At 40.7% G+C, this 23880-nt stretch overlaps 1 protein-coding gene and 1 non-coding gene across 4 annotated transcripts; both read left to right on the top strand.

Annotated features, from left to right (window-relative positions):
* Nucleotides 1-1339: 1339 nt before the first annotated feature.
* tbcelb (tubulin folding cofactor E-like b) lies at nucleotides 1340-23880 on the top strand. Of its 3 annotated transcripts, none has more exons than XM_029671486.2 (9): nucleotides 1340-1613; nucleotides 4046-4207; nucleotides 4486-4639; nucleotides 5523-5662; nucleotides 9199-9380; nucleotides 10154-10416; nucleotides 11882-12008; nucleotides 12355-12471; nucleotides 21734-23880. In XM_029671486.2, exons 3-9 carry the CDS (start codon nucleotides 4498-4500, stop codon nucleotides 22089-22091), a joined length of 1329 nt encoding a protein of 442 aa, XP_029527346.1. In that variant the 5' UTR covers nucleotides 1340-1613; nucleotides 4046-4207; nucleotides 4486-4497; the 3' UTR covers nucleotides 22092-23880. The 3 variants fall into 3 exon arrangements, with proteins under 3 accessions (XP_029527346.1, XP_029527347.1, XP_029527345.1); XM_029671487.2 differs by having other exon boundaries at nucleotides 4040-4207; nucleotides 4490-4639; XM_029671485.2 differs by having other exon boundaries at nucleotides 4040-4207.
* LOC115136540 (U7 small nuclear RNA) lies at nucleotides 7764-7817 on the top strand. Its single transcript, XR_003864649.1, has one exon. It is a non-coding gene; the product is annotated as a U7 small nuclear RNA (small nuclear RNA).

The raw sequence follows: 23880 nt of genomic DNA, 5'->3' as shown, positions 1-23880 counted from the left end.
ATTCGGAATTTAAGTTCACGAAGTTTATAAAACCAACTGTTAGGGCTATGATACCACCTAGAGGTAGGATTAGACAGACAATTTCAACCATTTAATTCTAAAAGCACCCACTAACGACTCAAAATCAATAGCCTGTAAACCTCCACGGTCATAGTCTTTCACTAATTGAGATTCCCAACTATAATGTGTTTTATTCCTCCAAACAAATCTAAGTATAACAGAATTAACTGTTTTCGATGTTTTTAGAAGAAAGGTAAAGGGAGGGACTTGGGTAAATGATTCTAGATAAACCATCAGTCTTGGACAAAAGAATACGACCCAAAATGTAGATATCACGTTGCAGCCATTGACTTAATGAAACTCTCATGGAATTAATTTTATTACTGACGTTTAAAGATTCTCTATCTGAAACGTTTTTAGTGATAACAATTCCTAAATATTTAACTACCTTTTTAACAGGTATGGAGGCAATGTTGACGGAGTCACAGCAATGAATTGGCATGAGATCACATTTGTTAAATTTGAGAGTCAATTCAGAGGCCATTGAAAATGTCTTGATGCTGTCAAATAGCCAAGGGAATAGCCGCTCTATCCTTTAGGAAAAGGCCAGTAATCATCTGCAAATTGACTGATATTTATATCTTTACCAAAAATACGTATCCCTTTTAAATTCTCCGATTTTTTAAGAAATACGGCTAGTAAATCTGTGGCTAAAATAAATAAAAGAGAGGAGATTGGACAACCATGGTAGAGTTTAAAAGGGATACGCCATTACTATGTATTTCTATTGACAGGAGACACACAGCCAGAACAATTACCTCTTTCTCCAGTAGAGGGAACTAAAGGTGTCTCTCTTCAGATTCAATACATTGACCTACTTGTGCGTCTGTGAATTCTGAACATTAGTTTAATTTTTTGGAGAATATCTACACTTTGACATTACTTAGGTCAGGTTTATGGCTGATACAGCGAAACATGGAAATGCTTTTTCACTGTTTATTTCAGAGCCATGAAAAGCTACATATGGCTCTGGATTATATTAGATATATAAAAACATTGCGTCATAAAATGTTCGTTTTTCTGCTCCTGATAAGCATGATGTGTGATGAATCACAGTTATTCCATTATTCCAGTGTGTTCATAGGTCCTATATTCTCATTTGCATAACACTGGGGATTTTTTTTCATCAATGTGATTGGGAATTGTATTTAGTCATTTGCACAGTATTTCTCCACAACAATTTTTTGTCATCATCTGTAAAATATCTACAAAATGGACTTTTAAAAAGTGTTTTCTTTTGAGAGTTGATTGACTGTTCTTTTAAATTGCGTCACTTCCTCAACGAAGGAGGTGGGTCTTTGAGTGTCACCTAATATTTCCACTATAGTAAATATTACAGCCATAGCTGTAAACTACATCGTAAAATAACTTCTTGGTCTTAATATAAAGTTAGCAGTGTGGTTAAGGTTCCGGTTAGGCTTAAAATCATATTTTAAGAAGAGAAATTGTAGAAATAGGCGGGGTTTATGACTTTGTGGCTGTGTTGTAACTAGTGACGACCCTTACCTAACCGAACGAAAATAACAAACATTCGAAGTGAACGACAGAGAACGGTAAGTGGAATCGAATGTTCTCTCAATGCGTATTCGAAATATATATATTTCAATGGTCTGGCGGCGTAGGTATATTTCCCGATGATTTTTGTTAAGGACCATTGTTTTAGGTTACAACATATTCCCTAAATCATAGCTACAGTAGATGAGCATGGATGTACCGTATAAGTAGCCTACAACCTGTTACTTCACACACATATCATTGTCGCAATCAAATAATAATCTATTGATCTTGTCGATTTATACAGCTTGGTTTCAAAGCAATGTAATTTGATGCATTTTGGGTGTTTTTATTCACTGTCGATTTTTTTTCTTCTGGAATCATTCTGATTTCGAGGAAGGTTTTTCTCAATTCAAAAAATTGGCTGCGGCATAGCATGAAAACCGGTTCAGGATACATAAACGTATAGAACCGTGCAAGTTTTCTATACACATACAAAAAAAAATCCCCAAGAACTTGAGTTTATTCAAGTAGAATAGCAAGTTTCCTAGCAATGTAGGAAATCCACTGCAATTACGTCACAGTCACATTGGCCACGTTCAAGAATTATTAACTAATTGTTATATCTTGTTCTAATGCCCCCCCCATTACGCGTTGGGCCACAAAGGTGTTGTCATGGCAGCTGTGCGCATGACCCCTACCCCCACCTTCTCCCATAGGCCAACCATGTCCTCCGCTCTTCATTAATATACCCTACCGAAAAGAAAAAAAAATACAAAATAATAATAAATATACATACATATACCCTACCGGTAGTCTTTTGTGATGGAAGTCGTGCTCTATCGTTGAGTTTTGTCACATGTAACCTTGACATCCAAAACCTGTTTCTGTTGTGTCCTTATGATATGGCATATGCTCATGTTTTGAGGTAGTAGCCTATGTTTGAGCGTTACAGAATAGTGTTCACATTGTCAACAAACGTGTTAAAGAATTTGAGTTAACTCCAGTTATTATTGACGAGCATATCTCAAGTCTGGCTGACTTGTCAAGGCAAGCAGGCTATGGTTGTGGTTTAGAACCACAAAAATCACATTGCTATAGTCTATTTTATCGGACATACTTGAAAATACCAGCCAAGATCTCTTGGTAATGTAACTATAAACAAATGTTGCACCTGTAGTACCACTGTCACTCTCTTGGCCCTTACAATGAGCTAAAATACCCATGACTATCAGGGCTAATCTTCCTGAATTCATACTCAAACACAAAGTTATCTCAGTGTTAATCCCAGTTTGCCGTCAGAAGCACCTGATCTGGGCTATTAGGAGTCACGTCTTTGATCCCAGGTGTATCGAAGATTGAAACCAGAGGGTCTCTGATATGGGAAACCTTCTCTAACTGGACTTCACACAGGTTCTTGACAGAACCCTGTCTGTATGGTGTCATCATGTTGTCTCAGACGGCTCAGGGCTGGGAACAGAACCACTTGAGATATGCCTACTGGTTTATTGGCTGCTTTACACTCCTGAGCCAAGCTGAACTACGCTGGCCTGGTTACGTATCCACCATAGTGCTGGAAAGGGCAAAGTGAAAATAAAATGCCTGAGTTAGGCTAGTTCTGTATGGTTCGAGTCAGCATGATGGTGTGAAAAGGGTATGTTGTGAGTTCAGATTGGTCCAGGCCAGAGAATCAGTTTGCAGACAGACCGAGCTTAACCCAATCAGATACGGAAACCGATAAGTCTGATCATTTAGGAAGCACTGTAAGAATCCGACACCTGCTCAGACACCTGTGTTCTTACGAAAGGCATTACATATCTCTAACTTCATACCTGGAGAGCCACTGAGAGTGTAGGCTTTTGTTCCAGCCCAGCAGAAACACACCAGGCCTTGATTCAACAAATTGTGGTTCAGAGTCAGACTGAAGACCATCATTAGTTGATTATTTTAAATTGAAACAGTGCTGCCCTTACGAAAAAATATTGAAGTTAGAGTGCAGTATAACTGCAGTATGCAGCAAATACTGCATCCAGAATGTGTAACTGCAATTACTGCGTCCATAATACCACAGTCGACTGCAGTTACTGCCCTTTTACTGCAGTTTAAACACTGAAATCTTTGTAAGCTTTCACTAAAGCCTGTGTACCCAGTAGCACTCCATGACCGTTGGAGAGAGTGTATGGACTTTTCTTTTGACTCAACATATAGACTGTTGCGTAAACCTTATGCAGGCTAAGTGAACCACAAATGTTAGAGATCAGTGATTTCTGTCAGACTAGTATTAAATCAAATGAGAGTTGAACAGGATATGTTAAAGAACAGAGTAGAGTGAATCATTGTTACTTCTATTGAAAAGGTCATTATTATATCTATGGTTACTTCATTGAGATGATGTCACAATGTGGAAGGATAATGGGTTCACTCTTTTAGCTCATTTGACACGCTCTCTTTCTTTCCCCCCTCTTGGGCCCTCTCTCTCCCTAAGCCGCAGTGTACCAGGCCTGTGCTGCGTGAGCCACTGGCACTGCCTCCTCATCCACCAGGCCTGGCCGGTGCCAGAGAGGGCGAGAGACAGCAACCTCCTCACAATACTACAGCCCAGAGGTGTCTGTCTGTGGTCCACACCAACTTTACCCCTAGAGGAGTCATATTTGTGAGTCAATATTTCAAACATTCTCTGCTAACCTTAAGTCAATGTTTTGGTACGTGAACAAGATTTGACTTGTTAGCATGTATGCTAGCAGTAGACAAGTCAGTTGAAAGGGCATGTAACTAAAACCATGTGCTTTATCTGTAAAGACCTATAGCCTCTATATGCTATACCAAGTGTTTCCAAAGTCTGATTGGCATGGACATGTGGTGTACCCAACAAGTCCTACTGTACTTTGTAACCATACCCCTGGGTGTAAGCCTCTCGCTCTCTCTGATCAGACAGTTGGGGTCATGGAGTCCTCTGATGAAGAGGAGGGGCGCACCTTTGTCCAGGTGGTCAGTGAGAAGTACAACCCAGAGAATTTCCCATACTGTCGTGGGAACGGCATGGGTGTCGTGGTAGTGTCTCGTCCACAGGGGTCGCCCATCAAAGGTCAGAAATCAAGGTGTTTGTATCCGTAGCTTATGCTGCCTTCAAATGCTCCTCGCAAGTAGGAAATACGAGGTTCCGTGGGAATGTTGGAGATCATTTTACACTAGTTGTGACGATTATAAAGCAAATACATTTTTGACATTGTCAAACTTATCAATGTAGATAATGTAGCTAGTTTGACCATATTGGCAACGTTTATCATTAGCAACGTTAGCTAGCTCCTCTAGCTAGATAAAATCTCATTGTTTGAGGAATTATTCTGACTTCAAAACCACCTGAACACAGTCATATCGGACTTATGACTTCATAACTTTGAAGTTTTCCAGTTCCGACAAGCATTTGAAGGCCGCATTAGCGCGCTGACTTTGAGTAAAAACTCAGTGATATGGTGGCCTATGCATCTTTTCTCTGTAGCATTTGTTATGTTACGTGCTAAACTGAGTTGGTGGGTGCGATGTGATTTATACTCTAATGAACTGAAAAAGTTGTTATTTCTCAAGGTAGAAGAGTCAAGGGCCATACTTTACAGCCTACTTTCTGTTTTACAAAAACACCTGAATTAAGCGGTAATAACTCCATGTAGGCTTACTTGCATGTGTTATACAGGGAAATCACACAAGTTATCATCTTCTAGTTACCCAGGAATACTGCAAACTCCATGTACTTACCCTATAAGGGATATAGTGTATCTACACATCATGAGTCATTCTCTAATGCCTTAGCGCCCCAAGGATACTGCCTATGTAGTGATGCCAAAATAAGTAATGACAATAAGTGATACCAGGTTGTTGTCCCCTGTAATGTGAATGTGATTCTTATTGACGGTACAGTTTGATTAAATAAAGAACAATTATTCACTAGAAAGATTGTTGTCTCGCTCCAGATCGTCTGAACCTGCCCAGTGTGCTGGTCCTGGACGGCTGTGGCATCAGTAAAGCTGGGGACAAGGCTGAGGTGGCCACCTTTTGTGCCCATGTGGTGGAGCTGGACCTGTCCCACAACCAGCTGCAAGACTGGGGGGAGGTGGGTACTGTAGTTCTCCTCCTCACCCTTGTTACCATGTTATGCACCATTTTATTTATAAGCAGCTTGTTATTAGCACGAAGGCATGGTCAACACATTTCATTTACACATTTTTCATTGTTTTCATAATTTTCAGAGATTGTTAACTTTTTTGATAAAAGTTTGACTTATTTTCTACACGTCTAAGGTGTTGTTTTATCTGGACAGTTTTTACAAAATAACCAACTATTGTACTTTTTAAATGTCCAGCACCTCTTGGCTAGCATTAAAGAAGCATGTAGCAAATGGACCATACTGCCTTGTTCAGGGGCAGAACGACAGATTTTGTACCTTGTCAGCCCATTCCCATCCCCCATATTTAAATTTCTGTCACCCATGAGTTTGAAACCTACAGTTGAAGTCAGAAGTTTACATACACTTATGTTGGAGTCATTAAAACTAGCTTTTCAATCAACCCACAAATTACTTGTTAACAAACTATAGTTTTGGCAAGTCTGTTAGGACATCTACTTTGTGCATGACACAAGTACTTTTTCCAACAATTGTTAACAGACAGATTATTTCACTTATAATTCACTGTATCACAATTCCAGTGGGTCAGAAGTTTACATACACTAAGTTGACTGTGCCTTTCAAAAGCATGGAAAATTCCAGATAATTATGTCATGGCTTTAGAAGCTTCTGATAGGATAATTGACATCATTTGAGTAAATTGGAGGTGTAGCTGTGGATGTATTTCAAGGCCTACCTTCAAACTCAGTGCCTCTTTGCTTGACATCGTAGGAAAACCAAAAGAAATCAGCCAAGACCTCAGAAAAAAAATTATAGACCTCCACAAGTCTGGTTCATCCTTGGGAGAAATTTACAAACGCTTGAAGGTACCACGTTCATTTGTACAAACAATAGTACGCAAGTATTAACACCATGGGACCACGCAGCCGTCATACTGCTCAGGATGGAGATGCGTTCTGTCTCCTAGAGATGAATGTTTTTTGGTGAGAAAAGTGCAAATGAATCCCAGAACAACAGCAAAGGACCTTGTGAAGATGCTGGAGGAAACCGGTACAAAAGTATCTATATCCACAATAAAATGAGCCCTATATTAACAACCTGAAAGGCTGCTCGGCAAGGAAGAAACCACTGCTCCAAAACCGCCATAAAAATGCCAGACTATGGTTTGCAACTGCACATGGGGACAAAGATCGTACTTTTTGAAGAAATGTCCTCTGGTCTGATGAAACAAAAATAGAACTGTTTGGCCATAATGACCATTGTTATGTTTGGAGGAAAAACGGGGAGGCTTGCAAGCCGAAGATCGCCATCCCAACCATGAAGCACGGGGGTGGCAGCATCATGTTGTGGGGGTACTTTTCTGCAGGAGGGACAGGTGCACTTAACAAAATAGATGGCATCATGAGACAGGAAAATGATGTGAATATATTGAAGCAACATCTCAAGACATCAGTCAGGAAGTTAAAGCTTGGTCGCAAAAGGGTCTTCCAAATGGACAATGACCCCAAGCATACTTCCAAAGTTGTTGCAAAATGGCATAAGGACAACAAGGTATTAGAGTGGCCATCACAAAGCCCTGACCTCAATCATATAGAAAGTTTATGGGCAGAACTGAAAAAGTGTTTGTGAGCAAGGAGACCTACAAACCTGACTCAGTTACACCAGCTCTGTTAGGAGGAATGGGCCAAAATTCACCCAACTTGTGGAAGGCTACCCAAAATGTTTGACCCAAGTTAAAGAATTTAAAGGCAATGCTACCAAATACTAATTGAGTGTATGTGAACTTCTGACCCACTGGGAATGTGATGAAAGAAATAAAAGCTGAAATCAATCATTCTCTCTACTATTATTCTGACATTTCACATTCTTAAAATAATGTGGTGATTCTAACTGACCCAAGACAGTGGATTTTTACTCTGATTAAATGTCAGGAATCGTGAAACTGAGTTTAAATATATTTGGCTAAAGTGTATGTAAACGTCCGACTTCAACTGTACATGCCAAGTGTAGACTAATATATTGTGCTCCGTACAAGTTATAAAAAAAGAGCAGAAGTGCTGAGCCTAGCCGTTCAGACCCCAATCCTACCTACTTTTTGCTCTTTTAGTATTTGTTCAGGAGGTTTCTTTGAAGAAAGACCCAAAAAGAGAATAAAATAATAAAACCACTATAGTAAATAATACAGGAATTCAAAACCGGTCAACGTGTGTATAAATTATGTAAAGTATAAGGCTATATATTTAAAGGTGCACTCCACCATTTCAGTTTGTGACAAAACAAGCAATTATAGTGTAGAGAATCATTGTACCATCTAAACTGCTGTAAAATATATTTTCCATTACCAAAAATATTGTATTTTCAGCTATGGTGTTCAAAACCGCTGGTGTACAAAAGTAAAAGATTATAAAATATAAATGTAATAACGGGAAGCATATAAATAGCGCACATAGAAGAAATCTACTGTTTCTTACTTGCGTTCTATGAGCATGACAGATCTATAACTCACATTTGTGGGTCACCCAAAAAGTTACATATTGCTGCTTCAAAGGTTTAATAGAGTGACATAGACAGGCATATGCAAATGAGAAAACAGATGCCTTCCTCTAAGGGGTTCGCAGGGCAGACCTAAACACTTGTGTATTATCTTTTTGTGCTTTCACCCTTCCATGCCTGGAGCTAAAACATTAAATCAAGGATGAGACCTATGGTTTGAATAGACTATACATTTCAAATGTCTTGATTGCTTAAGGACACCATGACCTAGTTTATTGTTCAAGGTCCCAGGCCTTCCAATCGGGAATAATCATCAGAACATAATTCTTAACACAGTACACTACAGTGTATACTACAGTATACAGCTTCTACCCCAAAGCCATAAGACTGCTGAACAGTTAATCAAATGGCCACCTAGACTATTAACATTGACCCCTATGCACACTCACTGGACTCTACCCTCACATTCACACATGCTACGTTGACACTCCAGCGCACACACACACACACATATTATGCACAGTGCATATTGATGCCACAGACACACTTTCACACTCCACATATGTTGCTGCTATTCTATTTATCCTGATTGCCTAGTCACTTTTACCCCTACATACATGCAATGTTCCCTCAACTGCACACGCACCTCCTCCAGAACTGGCCACCGTGCACCTCCTCCAGGACTGCTGCGCAGAACGAATGCCATGCTGCACAGAGACGCACAAGATTGAACTTCACTGAGTTTTCCCCATTAGTTTGCACTATATTATCAACTTTTTTCTGTGGTCGAATCAATGTTATATCAGCCCCTTTTCAATGAAACAAACCAAAACCAATGTTATTTTGTGTTACTATTTGATTGTTTTTTTTGCTCATCCTTCTTCCTTTTTAACTCTGCGTTGTAGTGAAAGTCTACACCTGTTGTATTTGGTGCATGTGACATACAGTGTGATTTGTGCATAATATCTCCAATCTGTCTTTTATGTTGTCAGTTAAGTGTTTTGGCTCCAATCTGTCTTTTGGGTTGCCAGATCTGCACGATTGTGTCTAACATCCCCAACCTGGACTTCCTTAACCTGAGTATGAACCCTCTGAGTGGGATTGAACTGGAGCCAGGCCTGGCTGAGGTGTTCTCCCGAGTCCGCCGCCTGGTCCTCATCAACACGCGTGTCACCTGGGACACGGTACACACACTCACACGCCAGACCCCTGAGTAAGTCATGACAGATAGTGGACTGTGAATCACAAACCAGACACATGGCACACGTGAATACAATTCGGTGCCTTTTAAGAAGTGTAACTTGGTCCAAAATATATTTTTAATTTCACCTAATTTTAACATTGTCATAAAGAGGACATGTTCAACTTCATAAACACGTTTTCAATCTCAAGAGGTACAAAAAAAGCACTAGTACGTGCCTGTTAAGTGCCAAATAAAGTACCAGGGTTGACCTCACCAGTTTTTACACTATGATTTGACTATTACATGTTCAATGTTTGTTTATTTTTTTTATTTTTTTTAAAGATTTAGTTATACAGTATTAAAATGTGAGATCAGTTCACGTAACAGGGTTGACCATAAAACGAGGAACAAATGAATCACTAATCGCATTAAATAAATAGTAATCTTCAGAAATTACTTTATCAAAGCAACACAATAACTATGGCTTTACAATGATGGTAAAAACATGGATACATTTTGGGATTAAGTGGGTTGAAACTTCCTAGAAGTGTCACAGGGTTGACGGTGGGACATGTCAAAATGCAGAATTTGGCCACTTATTAAGTCTTTATATAAAACAAATTATATCTGTTTATTGAATTCTCCATGTGGTCTATATTAAAGGGCACTTCATTTAACATAACAGGCTTTTAAAATTCAATATTGGTGTACAAAGTGATATTTTAAGTGAAAACGGGATGCAAAAGGCACTCTTTGTGGAATGACCCAGCTACCTCTGATACTCATACTATCTCCCCCTGCAGATTGGAGGAGCTCTTCCTTTGTCTGAATGATTATGACCAGGTTGCTGAGTCCCCGGTCCCCTGCCCCTCCCTGCGCCTGCTCCAGATCACAGACAACCAGCTACAGGAGTGGAGTGAGGTCCGTAAGTTTGGGCCGATGTACCCGTGCCTGGACACCCTGGTGTTGTCCAACAACAGACTCAGCTCTGTGGAGGAGGACACACCTCAGGACACACTGCAGCGCCTGTTTCCTAACCTGCGCAGCATCAACCTCAACAACTCAGGTTTGCGAAGGGAGTCTCATACACATGCAAACACACACACACACACAGGTGCGCACACACACACAGCAGGAACATACTTAAGTGATAATGCTCGAGAAGCCTGTGTTTGGAGGATATATTGGCACGTGTGTTGTTAGGCCCAAGTCTTCATCTCTGGCAGGAAAACCGGGACAATATGTCCTCCAAACACCGGCTTTGAGGGCATTAACACTTTTACAATGGGTTACCAACATATTCAAATAAAGATTTGACATATTTTCATATTTTAAAATATTTTTGATTAATTTATTCATACTATTTCATCCTTCCACAAGATATAGTCCCAACACAAATCTAGGGTTGCTACCCAAGCCGGCTGGTCTAACATTCTATTGGTTCGGTTGCCAGAGACGCGACCCAGTCGTTCATTCTAAATGTTCCATTGCCATACTGGCTGCCAACGTTCTTATCCCTTGCTTGCTAGCCAGCCAACCAAGGCTAACTTACAGTCACGTCAAACAGTGCAGCCAGAATAACAGCAAAGTAGCTGCATTTGCGTTTGTTTAAGCTGTTTTCTTGTGACATTTATTTGGATACATCGGTAACAATGAGATAATGATGAGCGATTTCGCCTGGCGTAAAAAATGTGCTCTCTCGTCCGGACACCTATTCAGGCGAGTTAGCCAACAACACAGCTAACACAACCACTTAAACTGAAAATGGAAAGACTGCAAACTAGCTGCACTTTGTGTTTTACCTGTTTTCTATTGATAGTTCTTTGTACAGTCGTGGCCAAATGTTTTGAGAATGACACAAATATTAATTTCCACGAAGTTTGCTGCTTCAGTGTCTCTAGATATTTTTTTCAGATGATACTATTGAATATTGAAGTATAATTACAAGCATTTCAGAAGTGTCAAAGGCATTTATTGACAATTACATGAGGTTGATGCAAAGAGTCATTATTTGCAGTGTTGACCCTTTTCAAGACCTCTGCAATCCGCCTTGGCATGCTGTCAATTAACTTCTGGGCCACATCCTGACTGATGGTAGCCCATTCTTGCATAATCAATGCTTGGAGTTTGTCAGAATTTGTGGGTTTTTGTTTGTCCACCCGCCTCTTGAGGATTGACCACAAGTTCTCAATGGGATTAAGGTCTGGGGAGTTTCCTGGCCATGGACCCAAAATATCAATGTTTTGTTCCTTGAGCCACTTAGTTATCACTTTTGCCTTATGGCAAGGTGCTCCATCATGCTGGAAAAGGCATTGTTCGTCACCAAACTGTTCCTGGATGGTTGGGAGAAGTTGCTCTCGGAGGATGTGTTGGTACCATTCTTTATTCATAGCTGTGTTCTTAGGCAAAATTGTGAGTGAGCCCACTAGTCAATACTGTATCCTGGCCTTCCATAGAGAATGAGTGCTGATCATTTCCATATCCTTGGGTGTGTGCATGCATGCGTGTGTTTGCACATGTGTGTCCTAAAGGACTTAACCGATGGGAGGACATAGAGAGGCTGAATTTCTTCCCTAAACTGGAGGAGGCGAGGCTGATGGGGATTCCCTTACTGCAGCCTTACACCAACAAAGAGAGACGCAGCCTCACCGTGGCACAGTGAGTGTACACACACACACACATTTACATTTTAGTCTTATCCAGAGTGATTGAGTTAGTGCTTCATCTTAAGGTAGCTAGGAAAGGCAACCACATGTCACAATAGCATGTAAACATTTTCTTCAATTAAGCAGCTATCAGCAAAGTCACTACTAGTGGGAAAAGGCAAGTGTACAGGTGTTAGTGCAAGAAAAGTACAATGGTAGGGTGTTAATTATTTCTTTGAGTTTGGGGGGGGGGGGTATTCAACCTGTTGAAGAGGTTCACACAAACACAATTGAATACACACCTGTTTGATTTGTGTAAATGTGTCTCACACACACTCATAATCTTTGTCCTTTTGCAGGTTGCCATCTGTGACTGTGTTGAATGGGAGTGTGGTGACGGAAGGAGAGAGGGAAGACGCTGAGAGGTTCTTCATCAGACATTACCTGGACTGTTCTGAAGAGACGCTGCCTCAGAGGTACTGTTGACACACTCCACACTCTGTTGAGGTAAAGCTACTGTATGTCAGAGGAACTGTAAACACACGCACACATTTTTCTTCTGATATGAACCAGATGGAGGTTGTTCTTAATAGCACTATCATTCCTCTGAGACAACAACCTCAACAGCAGACAGGAATCACTGAGTCAGTACCTCTCAGATACCGCCTACCTCTCTCTGCTTATGTTAACACTCCCCTCAGTGTTCTAACACACCTGACGTCCCGTAACATATTGTCATCTCAGGACTTCCCATGATGGGAATTTTATTGGGGGGGGTTCGGGCCCATGCATAAAAATGAATCGGCCCACGCTTTTTGCCAGCCACATTCCACTTAACCTTAGGAGAATGTGATGGAAGGATTTTCGGGGGGAAAGCGCGCTCCTTGACTGGGGGAAAGTAACCTTTGCGAGACAATGGCACCAGTCACTGCCTACTCAATGACTTCTTTGTGCCTCTGAATACTCAGATCGGAAAACCGATACACAAGGTGGCAGGTAGATTATTTTTTTGACCTCCTCCTCCTTCACTCGTTCATTCGCTCTCTCTTTTCTTTTCCTTTAAGGGGGAGATTGAGAGCTTGACTCATTTCCCTGTGTAACCAGACCTGTTGTAGCTCGGCTCTGTGTGAATATTGTCCTCCTAATTATGTGGAGAAAGTGCCTTTTTTGGTGGGGGGGTGCTTGGGTTTTCTTTTTCTCTGCAGGTGTGTTTCTGCCAGTGGACCAATGACTCCAAACCAACACAGCGTCCCCACAGTGTCTCAGATTAATCAGGGTACTGCAATGGAAGTGTTTCAAAGCCGCAAACCGCTTTCTTGGTTTTCTTTTGCTCACTTTTCCTCTGTTTAATTATATTTCTCTCTCTCCTTGCTTTTTAAACAACTGGTGAACACGGCAGCCTGCACAGATTTGACGGACAGCTGCCTTTGAATAACCGTAGCCTAGTCTTAGTCATAGCTATAGATAAACAGATCACCTAAAAAATAATATATTATTATACTAATACAATTGCTCAGAGAAAGAGATTCTGTTTGCAATACTGTAGCACCCTCTCCTTGCGAGGATAACGACACTGAGTCTTTTTCTACAATGTTTTATGAGATTGGAGAACACGTTGGGAGGGTTCTTAGACCATTCCTCCAAACAGAATATTTCCAGATCCTTGATAGCCTTCGTCTGCTCTTAGACTGCCCTCTTCAATTCAAACCACAGGTTTTCAATGGGGTTCAAGACTGGAGACTGAGATGGCCATTGCAAAATGTGTGTTTTGTGGTCAATTAACCACTTTTTTTGTGGATTTTGATGTGTTTTGGCATATTTTCTTGCTGCAAGATCAACTTGTGGCCAAGTGTCAGTCTCATGGCAGAGGCAACCAGGTTTTTGGCTAAAATGCTCTGGTACTTAAAGTTTATGATGCCGTTGACCTTAAGGGATCCAGGACCAGTGGAAGTAAAATAAAATTAAAATAAAATCCCCATAACATCAAACATCCACCACCATATTTTACAGTAGGTATGAGCTACTTTTCTGCATATGCTTCTGTTTTTCAACACCAAAACCACCGCTGTTGTGCATGGCCAAAGATACTTATTTTCATGTCAACTGATCAAAGCACCGCCTGGAGTTTGATAAACGGACTTGGCACTTGGATTTGAACCAGTGCGATGGTCAGGTGACATGAAAATAGAGCTATTTGGTGGTTGTAAGCAGCTTTCTGAAACAGCTTGGGGAGATTGAAACGATGTGAGAGTGGAGAGACTGGGGAGGCTTGGGGTAAGGAGAGAGAGGAGGGGTTTACAAGAGGGGTGTGGAGAGGAGTGCACTTGAGGTAAGGAGAGAAAGAAGGGGCTACAGAGGGGTCTGGGTAAAGAAGGGGGGGTTATAAAGAGGAAGGGCCTTGTGATATGTAGAGATGGGGCATGGGGTCATTATTAAGAGACAGAGTAAGGGGATTGAGGGCATACCGGGGAAGTGAGGAAATGCAACGTAACACAAACCTTTTAGCACGTCATCTCTCAACCAGGCAGCTGAGGAGGATTAAAGAACAGAGAGTGAGAGTGGCATGAAATGCCAGACGATAAGTCCCTAAGAGATCTCGGGTAGATACAAGGTAAGGTATTAGCCCCAATACTTTTGGCCGTGTATAGAAACACGGGTATTAAATGAATGCCACCGCTTTTTTTCAGGCACCACAGGACCATTAAATATGGCATTTAGCATTACCATACCTCCATTATCTCTCGCAATGTAATTTACAGAGGTGTATGAGTGGTTAGTTACCACATTAAATGAGACCTTTAAGTGAGAGTAGAAATGGGCTTCTCACAGAATGGCACTTTGTGCACTGACTGGGGCCTTGGAGTAGAATTCCCATGGCGGTGGCACACACACACGCACTGAAACCCCGGCCAGGCGGGGTTTTGGGGGTGGGAAGGGGAAATTGCTTTGATTGGCCCAGATGGTATAGTAGCTTTGAAAAGAGAAAGGCTTTTTCTCTGGGATTTTATTTAATCGTTCCTTATCTCTACCTCAGTGTTCCCTTGAGGGGGGAGTGGGGGCTTTCTCACGGCTGAGAGAGGGGTAGAGGGCTCACTGTGTTTTCCAGCACACACAAACACACACTCATTCACTAACACATTTGTCCCAACTTACCCCCACAGTGTCAGAAAAAGCTTTTTTCTTAGATAATGATTAGACTATAAAATACTGCAAACCTTTTCACTATGTTTTCGCTGGTGTTATCGTTCAGATATATTCATTATGTATTAAACTGAAAAATAATATGCTTGTTTGAGAGAGAACAGTTTGTCTCAGTGTACATCACGTCTGCAAAACATGTGGGATTCAAATGGTCTGTTTCCCATAATGTACAATGCTTTCAGAAAGTATTCATACCCCTTGAATTATTCCACATTTTGTTGTTACAGCCTGAATTCAGAATTGATTTAAAGTGAATTGATTTGATTTTTCCCACCCTTTGACACACAATTAGTGAAAATGTGTTAGTATAAACTTTTGCAAATGTATTGATAATTAAATACGGAAATATATAATTTACATAAGTATTCACAACCCTGAGCAAATACATGTTAGAATCACCATTGGCAGCAATTACAGTTGAATGTCTTTCTGAGTAAGTCTCTAAGAGCTTTGCACATCTGGAGTGTACAATATTTGAACATTTATTATTTTAAAAATTCTTCAAGCTCTGTGAAGTAGGTTGTTGATCATTGCTAGACAGACATTTTCAAGCCAAAACTGTAACAAGGCTCCTCAGGAACATTCAGTGTCGTAAGCAACTCCAGTGTATATTTGGCCTATTGTCCTGATGAAAAGTGAATTTGTCTCCCAGTGTTTGTTAGAAAGCAGACTTTTCCTCTAAGATTTTGCATGTTCTTGACTCTATTATGTTTCTTTTATCTTAATTAACTCCCTAATCTTTGGTGATGACAAGCATACCCATAACATGATGCAGCCACCACCCTGCTTGAAAATATGAAGTGGTACTCAGTGATGTGTTGTAGGATTTGCCCCAAACATAAAGCTTTGTATTCAGGACCTAAAGTCAATTTCTTTGCCAGATTTTTAAAAAAGTTTTACTTTAGTGCCTTATTGCAAACAGGATGCATGTTTTGGAATATTTTTATTCTACACAGGCTTCCTTCTTTTCACTCTGTCATTTAGGTTAGTACTGTGGAGTAACAACAATGTTGTTGATCCATCCTCGGTTATCGCCTATCACAGCCATTAAAGGATGATGTCTGTATCTTTGTAGTGACTGGTTGCATTGATACACCATCCAAAGTGTAATTAATAACTTCACCATGCTCAAAGAGATATTCTTCAATGTCTGCTTTTTTTAAAACCCATCTACCAATAGGTGCCCTTCCTTGCGAGGCATTGGAAAACCTCACTGTTCTTTGTGATTGAATCTGTGTTTGAAATTTACTGCTCGACTCGGGGACCTTACAGACAAGTCTATGCGTGGGGTACAGAGATGAGATTGAATTTAATTTATTTTGGCTAACAGACATACAACAAAATGTACAGTGTGGACCAAGGATATCACTTAAATGTATTAATTAAAACACTTGTTTCCAACGTGGTTCTCGATTGGCAAATACAATAACACAAAAAAAATGAATAAAAGGCTAGACAAAATTACAAACTGCCATAAATACATTCATTTATATTGACATCCTAAAAAGTGTCACTATTCACTACACTTTTCCCTAACCTTAAAAATAAACCATATTCATTTCACATTTCAACCTTAAAAAACAATCTTCACTGCACATCATACCTATCATTCAAATAAATCCACCTGACCAGCAGTAGGGGACACAAGGGGCAGTGGAGGGGTTTCTCTTACTTAGACAACCATGTCCAAATGAAAAACCTTTGCCTGCTTTTTAAAGCTTATACTTTTTCTTTGCTTGATCTCCAAGGGGAGGCTATTCCATAGACAAATGCCTGTATAGAAAACGTGCTCCTCGCAGTACTGTTTACTCTTGGGGTTTTACAAGACATCACACTAGTGCTGGTATTGTGACTGTGTTGGTTAAGACCCATATCAATGTGGTTTTTCATATAGCCTCAAGCATGATCATTTAAGATGTCATACATACGATTAAATTTAAGTTGGTCCACTCTGCACTTCAAAGGTAACAAGCCCACCTCCTGTACCCCTATATGGGTCCTAGAGGGGACATTAAGCATATACCTGATAACATTATTTTGCATGACCAGCATTCTCTTTTTCAACTTTTTTCATACCCCACTATACCAAGCAGAGCAGTAATAATCAAAATGAATCGAGGTTGAGACCAGCAGTTTCTTAACTTTAATGTTAAAATATCTAGTGTTATCATATAAAAAATGTAAATTTGTTCACCATTTTAGAAATAATTTTAGCAGGTCTCCAGAAAGGGATTGATGTAGGGACAGACCATGATAAGGTACACTTGTTTTAGATTAATTATCCTGGCCTGCACAGTTTACCTTTTATCTTGTCAGCCCTAAGCAATCTAAGTTTTGTTCCAAACAAAATTAAGTTTTTCCTAAATGTAGCGACAATTTGTTGTCAGTCAACCAATCTCTAACAAAATGCATTTCCTTACTCAGGGTCTCCTCTATGTAAAATGTATCCTTCCCAGATACCACTATGGCTGAGTCATCAGCATAAAGTAGTAGTTTACACTTTACTGTTTCTGCCATATCATTAACGTATATTAGAAATAAGAGAGGCCCTAAAATGAATCCCTGCGGTATTCCACAGGATATTTATTTGGCCTCTGACAGAACATCACCAACATTACATACTTGTGTTCCGTTGTTCAGATAAGACCTATACCAATTCACTGCTACATCATTTATACCCATGCATTTTCAGTTTCATCAGGAGAATATCATGGTCCACAGTGTCAAATGCTTTCTGCAAGTCTAACATGACCATACCTGCATAGTTCCCCTTCTCACTTTCCTGCTTGACGCGGTCAAAAAGGTGTATAAGGCAAGTATCAGTAGAATGAGCTGTTGTAAAGCCAGATTTGAGTTCATAAAGAAGTTTGTGCTCGAAGGTATCCCTCAGGTTGATTTTAAAGACAATTCTCTCAACAACTTTGGATAAGGTGCTGAGGATCGACACAGGCCTGTTTTTTCCTAAATTTGTCTTACTGCTCTTCTTGTGGAGCGTAACCACCCAGACTTTTGAGATCATTGGGAAATGTACCAGCACTAATAGAAAGGTTTACAATATGTATTATCATTTTAGCAGTGACAAGCGCTATCCTTTATGAATCTTGCAGGAAGGTTATTCAGCCCATTTGCTTTGTTTGTGCTCATTAAGCATAGTAGATTGGAAACTTTGTCCTCTGTTACCATGCACAGCTCAAACATACCTTTGCTATGGTAAAAGTTATTAATGAAAGACTGGCCATAGTGTCCAGAGCAGGTGGGTAACTTCTTAACCAGAGATGAGGCTATAGTGGTAAAACCTTGTTCATAGCATAAAACATAATCAATATCCAGGCCAATATTACAGGATTTTACCTAATGGGGAGTTTTTGAGCCAATGTTCTTACATTTTCCACAGTTTACGAGGCTGGTGTAAGTTGTAATTATTAACAACGTCGTTATAATGTTGAGATTTGGCCTTATCTGTTTTGTATCTTTCCTATAGTTAATATAACCATCATAATTGTATTGTAGATTTGTCCTTTTGGCCAGGTAGTGATCCCTTTCCTTATAAGGTCTAAGATCTCGGATGTGATCCATTTCCCTGACCACTGTTTGAGTCAATTAGTTTCATCGGAGCCAGAGAGTCCAGTGCCGACAAACAGATCTTTAAAAAGATACCAAGCTTGATCAACATCACAGTTTAGTACATGAGCCCAATCCAAATTCCCAAGTACTTCTACAAAACATTCCTTTGAGTATTGTTTCATAGACCGTACCTTCATGAAGTTATTACCTGGCTCAAGCAGCATTTTGGATTTCTTACAGGTACAGTAGGTTACCATATGATTACTAAATGCAATATTTAAAAGTCTTGACTGACATATGTTCCCCTGGTTTGACACAATAATCAAGTCCAAAGTTTATTTACTGTCAATACATACCTGGGTTGGCTCAACAATCAGTTGTTTCAGTCCAAATAACTGATTAAAGTTATACAGGGCATTTACTTGTGTACTGTTCTTGGGTGATAACTGCACATTTTGTATTAAAATCACCAAGCAGAATACATTCTCTATCAGCAAATACTTTGATCACACCAATTTGATTCAAGTAAATCATAGACATTATTCTGCTTAGGAGGCCAATAGCAGACACCAACAGTGACAGGATGACATTTAGGAAGAAGTATATCTACCCATGCAACTTCAAGACCTATTTTCAGTTCTAAACAAGGGTTAAAAAACACTTAATACCAAGTAAAAACACACCGCCACCGTTTCTGTGAATTCTATGAATGCTATAACCCCGTTAGCTCAACGTTATTGTCCTCAATTGACCCGTCGAGCCATGTCACAGTCACAGCAACTACTGCAGCCCAGGTGTCAGAAGCGAGGTGTTTTAATTCCGATTGCAGGCTCCATGCGTTCACATGGATAACGTGAAGTCCTCTCCGATTGTAACAGTCAAACATGTCATTGTCTGTCCCCACTACTGATAAGTCGACTATCTCATCTAGATTGCACTCATCATCCCTGCTTGTGTCCAGCATCCCAATGTTTGGCGCTGCGTTTAAACAGCATACATTGCAAACAAGCTAAATGTTACTTTGAGACTTTACAGCTTCATTATATGACATGGGTTGTGTATCTCCATACTTTATGTGAACAAACACATCACAAATGTCACAGGCCACCGCTTTTGAGTTCTTCGGTCTTACCACTGTTTGGGCATAGTTTTTTAGCTTGCTTTGTGGTGTTTGGACCAGGACAGCGGTGTATATTGCCACAGAGTAGCAGACTGAAAGTAGCAAGCAGCTAGAGACGGACATTAAAAAATCATCTTAAAAACTTATTGCAACAGAGTGAGTCAATGCAACTTATTATGTGACTTGTTAAGCACATTTTTACTCTTGAACTTATTTAGGCCATAACAAAGGGTTGAATACTTATTGACATTTCAGCTTTTCATTTTGAATTAATTTATACACATTTCTAAAAACATAATTCCACTTTGACATTATGTGTAAGCCAATGACACAATCTCAATTGAATCCATTTTAAATTCAGGCTGTAACACAACAAAATGTGGAGAATGTCCAGGGGTGTAAATACTTTCTGAAGGCATTTGGAAAGTATTCACACCCCTGGACCTTCTCCACATTTTGTTGTGTTACAGCCTGAATTTAAAATGGATTCAATTGAGATTGTGTCATTGGCCTACACATAATTCCACTTTGACATTATGAGGTATTATGTTTTCAGAAATGTTTGCAAATCTATTAAAAATTATAAACGGATATCACATTTACATAAGGATTCAGACCCTTTACTCAGTACTTTGTTGAAGCACCTTTGGCAGTGATTACAGCCTCGTCCTCTTGGGTATGACTCTACAAGCTTGGCACACCTGTACTTGGGGAGTTTCTCCCATTCTTCTCTGCAGATCCTTTCAAGCTCTGTCAGTTGGACTGGGAGCGTTGCTACACAGCTATTTTCATGATGTTCGATCTGGTTCAAGTCCGGGCTCTGGCTGGACCACTCAAGGACATTCAGAGACTTGTCCCGAAGCCACTCCTGCATTGTCTTGGCTGTGTGCTTAGGGTCGTTGTCCTTTTGACAGGTGAACCTTTGCCCCAGTCTGAGGTCCTGAGTCTCTGGAACAGGTTTTCATCAAGTATGTCTCTACTTTGCTCCATTCATCTTTGCCTTAGTCCTGACTAGTCTCCCAGTCCCTGCCGCTAAAAAACCTCCCAGCAGCATGATGCTGCCACCACCGTGCTTCACTGTAAGGATGGTGCCAGGTTTCCACCACATGTGATGCTTGGCATTCAGGCCAAAGAGTTCAATCTTGGTTTCATCAGACCAGGGAATCTTGTTTCTCATGGTCTGAGAGTCTTTAGGTGCCTTTTGGCAAACTTCAAGCGGGACGTCATTTGCATTTTACTGAGGAGTGGCTTCCGTCTGGCCACTGTACCATAATGACCTGATTGGTGTGCAGAGATCTAGAGTTCTGTCAGAGTGACCATCAGGTTCTTGGTCACCTCCCTGACCAAGGCCCTTTGCCCCGATTGCTCAGTTTCACAGGGCAGCCAGCTCGGGACCTTTTATATAGACAGGTGTGTATCTTTCCAAATCATGTCCAATCAATTGAATTTACCACAGGTGGACTCCGATGAAGTTGTAGAAACATCTCAAGGATGATTAATCGAATAAGATGAACCTGAGCTCAATTTTGAGTCTCATTGCAAAGGGTCTGAATACTTATGTAAATAAGGTATTTCTGTTTTATTTATTTTTATTCATGTGCAAACATTTCAAAAAATAAATGTTTCACTTTGTCATTATGGAGTATTGCATGTAGATTTCTGAGGATTCTTTTATTTATTTTGATCAATTTTAGTATAAAGTTGTAACGTACCAAAATGTGGAAAAGCCAAGGGGTCTGAATACTTTCTGAGGGTACTGTATGTACAAGACTGCCTGTCAAATGACCAATCACCACTATTCTCGAACAAATTACCAATCCCAACCTCCCATCCATCCTGTCCTATCTCAAAAGGTACCACGTCCTGGTGTCCAAGTACGGGCAGCTTGCCCCGTTGGCAGAGGTGGACCTGCGTCCGCCCTGCACGGCCACCCTGGAGGTGCGCTGGGGCGAGCGGACGGAGGCGCTGAGCCTGCGGCTGGAGCAGACCGTTGGGGAGCTCAAGAAGGAGCTCAGGGCGCTGGTGGGGCTGCCAGCCAACGGCATGCGACTGTACTACATCGCCCGCGAGCTGGGCTCCGCGCTGGGACCTGAAGAGATGAAGTACAGCAGCCGGGCACTCCACTCGTACATGATCCAAGACGGGGATGAGATCCTGGTGGTGCCCAAAACCAAGAGCCGCACCATCTCATCCACCTCCTCGGACTCCTAAGAAGTGGTGTGTGTGTGTGTGTGGAGGACTCAGGGCTTAATTACAGACTGACCAGCTTCTGGCCACCAACTTTCTATGCAGTCTCTTTTTTTATTTTTTATTGTTTTATTCTGTTTCCTAAATTATGTTGATTGTAAAGATGTTTATTAGCAAAGCCTCTTACTGTACACACACCTACACACACACACACACACGACTCACGCATGTATGCTACATGCACACTATCACACTGAGGGCTCAATTTATGGCTAGTTGCACTGCGATTTGCCATTGCGTTTGGTCTGTCAAAAGAGAGCACAGAAGAGTCTTTTATCAGAAATATTTATGGTTTTTAAGTCATGTTAACCCAATAGCATAGTCCCCCTCTCTCCCACTCAGTCTTGAACCACGTGCTTCAGATGTCCTGAGATAACCTCTGAGTCCGAATTAGAGGGTGGTGCACTGAGAGACGCTCCATTGAGCTTTGAGGATGATAGAGCTTGTGACACACAGAGACCACACGGAACATCACTGACCTCAACTCACACAGGTGACCTGGCGGAAAGAGGAGGAGGGGAGGTGCACTGCACTCAGGTTGCTTCAGGTCGTCTTGCTGTCTGTTTCCTCATGAATGGAGCAGCTCTCTACCCCCTTGCTGAGGGGAGTGGGGATGGGATGTGAGGGGGAGTGGGTGTTGGAAGGAGAACCCCAGCCCAACCTCACTGGGTAACCACACACCGGCCGCTGTGTCACGGTCACTTCCTCTGTGCTTGGATTTCAATTGGTTCACCCAACAGGAGGTGGCCTTCCTCACCTCTCTCTATCGCTCCCTCTCTCGTCCTCTCTCCCCGTCTCACACCTCCACTGGAACCAGTGTCCATTGTTTTAGTCAACCCTGGGTCAATGATACACCCCTGGAATTTGTGCTCTCCCATTGGTGCATGTTGTCCAATAGGTGTCTTCAGATTCAGAGACTTTCTCCGATTGGTGGATAGATGTGAGAAATGACCAATGGGAAAACACATCTTGTTGTTCCCCAGTCCTATGGATAATTTCACTCAGCGTTTGTTTGCATCAGTTTGCATCTACTCTTATAGATGGGAGAAATCAGTAAACCAAGGTGAACCACATACTGGGTTTATTTACCAATTACTCTACCAATTACATTTCCCTTTTTAATCTAAATTCCTCTATGATGTTTTTTACATTCCATATTATGTGGAAAAACGTAAGAAAAGTACGTTTGCAAAAGCTGAATGAACGTGACTATCTGTCACAGCTAGGCTTTGTTTAAATAACTGGATGACTTTTGTCCTTTGGGAATTATTTTAGGTGAATCTCAGGTGCTTCTTGATCCTTTAATATGTTGTGTTTGCATGATTGGTAATGGTAAAGTGTGTAATATATGGTATGTGGGCTGGGACCATGGATTTTTTTTAAAGTGGGCCATTTAATATTTGGGATTGCATGGACTTTTAACTAATTAGAGGAACCTACACTAAAAGTGTATACTATAGTACATATGTGTTTATCTGATGTTACATGAAGTTATTGGAGGATGATCAGATCGATAACTATTGTTTAGTGATTTAAGATTTTTTCTGAAAGCTTCAATGCCTCCAGTACATTTTTTTAATGTTATTTTGTCTTTGGCTAAAATCAAATTGAATGCACACGTAGATAATTTATGTACCAATGTTTTCCTGCAGACTGTTAAATCTGACTATTTGTAGCACTGTAATTTACTTCTCTCTACAACCTTTTAACCATCGCCTTGATATCTGTAAATAAATGTTTTAGATACTTCTGG

Source organism: Oncorhynchus nerka, linkage group LG10, assembly GCF_034236695.1.
Source record: "Oncorhynchus nerka isolate Pitt River linkage group LG10, Oner_Uvic_2.0, whole genome shotgun sequence".
Classification (NCBI taxonomy): Eukaryota; Metazoa; Chordata; class Actinopteri; order Salmoniformes; family Salmonidae; genus Oncorhynchus; species Oncorhynchus nerka.
This window is presented reverse-complemented; position numbering and strand designations above follow the sequence as displayed.

Coding starts and splice junctions, on each gene's coding strand:
- tbcelb (XM_029671486.2), top strand. CDS start 4,498: ATGGAGTCCTCTGATGAAGAGGAGGGGCGCACCTTTGTCCAGGTGGTC. Junction 4,640..5,522: donor ACAGGGGTCGCCCATCAAAG/GTCAGAAATCAA, acceptor GTCTCGCTCCAG/ATCGTCTGAACCTGCCCAGT. Junction 12,009..12,354: donor CGCAGCCTCACCGTGGCACA/GTGAGTGTACAC, acceptor GTCCTTTTGCAG/GTTGCCATCTGTGACTGTGT.